This window comes from Morone saxatilis, unplaced genomic scaffold (assembly GCF_004916995.1).
Source record: "Morone saxatilis isolate NCDOM2014 unplaced genomic scaffold, NCSU_SB_2.0 Contig6, whole genome shotgun sequence".
Lineage (NCBI taxonomy): Eukaryota > Metazoa > Chordata > Actinopteri > Moronidae > Morone > Morone saxatilis.
The window spans coordinates 1,946,290-1,949,940 of record NW_023340206.1 but is presented as its reverse complement, the minus strand read 5'-3'; the positions used below and the strand labels follow the sequence as shown (position 1 = coordinate 1,949,940).

The 3,651-nt window shown below is 39.0% G+C and overlaps 1 protein-coding gene across 1 annotated transcript; it reads right to left on the bottom strand.

Annotated features, from left to right (window-relative positions):
* Positions 1–1,767: 1,767 nt before the first annotated feature.
* Positions 1,768–2,716, bottom strand: LOC118339975 (gamma-crystallin M2-like). The gene is made up of 3 exons (XM_035677814.1): positions 2,708–2,716; positions 2,347–2,589; positions 1,768–2,043 (listed from the first exon to the last, which is right to left on the bottom strand). Exons 1-3 carry the CDS (start codon positions 2,714–2,716, stop codon positions 1,768–1,770), a joined length of 528 nt encoding a protein of 175 aa, XP_035533707.1.
* Positions 2,717–3,651: the final 935 nt, after the last annotated feature.

Genomic DNA, 3,651 nt, shown 5'->3' with positions numbered 1-3,651 from the left:
AGGACTCCCTGGGAGAAGAGTTACTGTAACTCAATGGGACTTTTCCTGGTTAAATAAAGGTTAAATAAAAATAAAATAAAATAAAATAAAGTTTAGAAGCAGATAGTTTGCACACAATTATATTTATCTCTGAAAATACTGAATAGTTTGTGTTGTACTACATTAAATATAAGCACTAAATATGTGTTTTTTCTATGTAAAACCTTCTCTATAATTATTTAAGAGGTTTGGGGTTCTATAAAGCATTAAAGCAGCAATCTCCAATATTCTCTTCATACAGAACAGGAACAATAAAACTAAGCACATGGGTTGCTTTGTGAGAACTGGATTATTCAATCAGCGGTTCAAATATTTATCCGGGCTTATCACATTGTTCTGAAGCAGTGAATCCTGTTTCCCTAAACAATGCAAATGCAAAGTGCAAAGCATCCGAAAGCCACTGGATGCAGCAAAGCCTGCTGACAAAAACAAGGCCACTGCAGGACATCTGGTTTGATATGAAACGCTTTGAGCTGAGTCAGTGACACAACAGGAAGGCTCCAGAGACTTTACAGGACTGCATGCCTGATTCATATTAAACAAGGGACATTCTTGACCTTGGAAATAGTAGTTGGACAAAAAATCTTAATCCAAGTTTCACCTATGACCATTACAGAGATGATCTTACTCTCCAACTGCTAATGAAGATTGTGAGATGCAGCTATAAGCGTCAAAAAAAGCGAATCCACCTGCAATGACAAAATATATAATTTGTATTTTTGTATTTTATATATATAATTATTTAGTTTGGTGACCCACCTGACCCTTCCTCAGGACAATATTTCCACTTGTGCACAAGAAACATGGTCATCTATTATTTTAGGGGATGAATCCTTTCCATTTTGGACACTACATGACCTTTCACCTGTTACCACCCTCAGGCAATACTTTATATTTTCATATTTAACAATCAACAGCATTCGTGCACCCTAACCTATTTGGTCTATTAGCATATATATGTGTGTAATTCTTTTGGCAAATTGTCTGAAGGCAAGTAAGAGGGATAAAATAAGGCCAAAACTGATTCATTAATAATTTCCGGAAATAATCCCCTTTCATCTCCACTGCTTTCAAGAACAATGTTCTTGTTATTGCCGCTTCTCTTTATAAATTTCGACAAGCCACAGGACAGATTTTATTACTGTTCTCATAGCAAATGATTTCACTGATTTGTCCCTCCTCAGTGGTTGAAGTTAGACTATATAAACCATTGGAATGAGGTGCAGTCCTGTTTTTTTTGGAATAGAAACCATTAGCCATATTTAGCCAGTTATCGTGAGATGTTTCATTATTGCGTAGTCTCAAGATCAAACACATATCTCATCTCATTGAATTATTTGGATTTATTAATTATTTTTTTTATTTATTGAGTCTTTTGGAAAATAGTCAGTACCAATCTATAACAGAGTGTATGAATAATGTCTTATTTTATTTTTGTCATATACAGATATCAAATGATGATTTCTGGATAAAATATATGCTGATGTTGTCGAATGTTGATGTAACCATGTGACGAGACAATACAATATACGGTGGCTAGGACCTGTCATAATAGCTTTCACTGGGGTCTGTTGTAAATACCTTGTGTCATTAGGTCTAGTATGAACCATATTTACATAAAATCCATAAGAACAGTCAGAGTTTGCTTCTCATTTATTGATGGTGTCAGTTTAGGCATCTGGAAAGGTTTTGAATCACTTTCTGGCCAAGGCTAAAGCCGAGGTAAAGTTAAAACTCTGTGATCCTGCGGAAGGAGCCGACTCCAGGCGAGGACGCCCCCCAGTTACCATGCTGCCGGTACTCGCCCCGCTCTAGAAGGTACTGGTGCCCCTTGTAGTTGGGGAGGTCGTAGAACACCCAGGTGCCATCGATCACCACACAGGAGTAAGCCTCACGCAGCTTGTAGGTATCATACACTGAAGGACAGTCATCAGAGCACTCCACCATCTGCCCTCTGAAGTCTGGCCTCTCATACAGCCTCAGCTTCCACGCACTGCCATAAACCTACAAACACAAGACACATAATGTAAAAGTAAGCTATTACAACTGCTGGCATTTTTGAGACTAGACTTCAAATAGAATTAGTACATTTATTCTGTATCTTTACTCTTAGCTAATTATTTTGCTAACATTTTTATCCATTTTTTTATTTTTAACAGTCCTACACATCAGATTTTTTGTGGCTAATGTATTAGCAAATTCTGACAGTTTTCACAACCAGCAGACATGGAGCAACAGTAGCCTTCATTTGGAGTCATGTTTCTGAGCCTTCCAGTAAATGCCTGCAGAATGAATGAGGACTCTTACATTCTTTAAGGCACGGCACGATTTCACGTTGTCGCTGAAGGCCATCCACTTCTGGCTGTCGGCGTACTCCCCGGGGGTGAGGACATACTGGAAACCCTTGTAGTTGGGTCTCTCATAGATCACCCACACACCACTCTCCACCCTGATGGAGTTGCAGCGGCTGAAGTACGTGTGCAGGTCGGCACAGTCGCTGCTACAGTTGTAGCAGCGGCCCTGGAAATTCTTCTCCTCGAAAAATGTGATCTGTTGAAAAATGTAAGAGAAAACTTTAGATTACACAATATAAATTCTTTATTTTGAGCCTGAAAATCTTGACCAAATGTCTGTAAAAAGCATACGGATGTGGTGGATTTTATCTTACCTTCCCCATCTGGATGCACTGTAAACCTCATCCTTTGCTGCTGCCCCATCAAAGTATTTATCGATAAACAAAATGTGCAGAGTGAGGCAAGTCTTTGATAGCCAAATGAGGTAGATTTACATATCAGCAAAATGAAAGGGTGCTGTTTGATTTGCCTTTGTTCCAGTCTGATGATGACTCATATCAAACACATGCTGGAACAGAGAAGGCAGAGGGTCAGTGTCACACAGCGGTGGAAAGAAAGGATTTGGCAAAATTAGCGCCAGTATTTTTTTTAATGATCTGAATGACGATGCAACTGGAATAACATTGAACCACTGTTATTGTTTCTATTTCTCATTGCTTCTTATCCTCAAAGTGATTTGCTGAAAGCACTGCAAGAACTTCAGGCAGTTGGTTCTGCTTTAGATACGTGTTAATACAGATGTAAACACATGTAATCTAATCTGTGTGTAATGTATAACTGTCACTTTTGACCTAGTGTTGCAAGCACCTAGTCATTTTTCTAATTTGTATAATTAGGGCCCGAGCACTGACCGTGCGAAGGCCCTATTGTATCTGTAAGGGTTAATATTTTAGTGCCAAATTAATAGCATTTTTTGAGGCCACAACATGCTCGAAAACTCATGAAACGCGGTGCTCATGTCAGTTGTGGCGAAAAATTACGTATTTTCTGGGGGTCCACTATGAGCATGGCAGAATGGCCCCTCAGGTGCCCATAAACTGTGCCACCCAGGGCCCTTTCACCGATATGCATAAAAATCAGCACACACGTAGGTCTTATCCTGACGTACAAAAAATCCAGTGGGAGCCATTAAAAATTGTTTTGATGAACACACAGAACACACAAATTTAAGTGTACATTGTCTATTTGGCTCCAAACTTAATTTCTCTTATAAGAGTCCAGCCCTGAACACATCCATGTGATAATATTCAGTAATAGT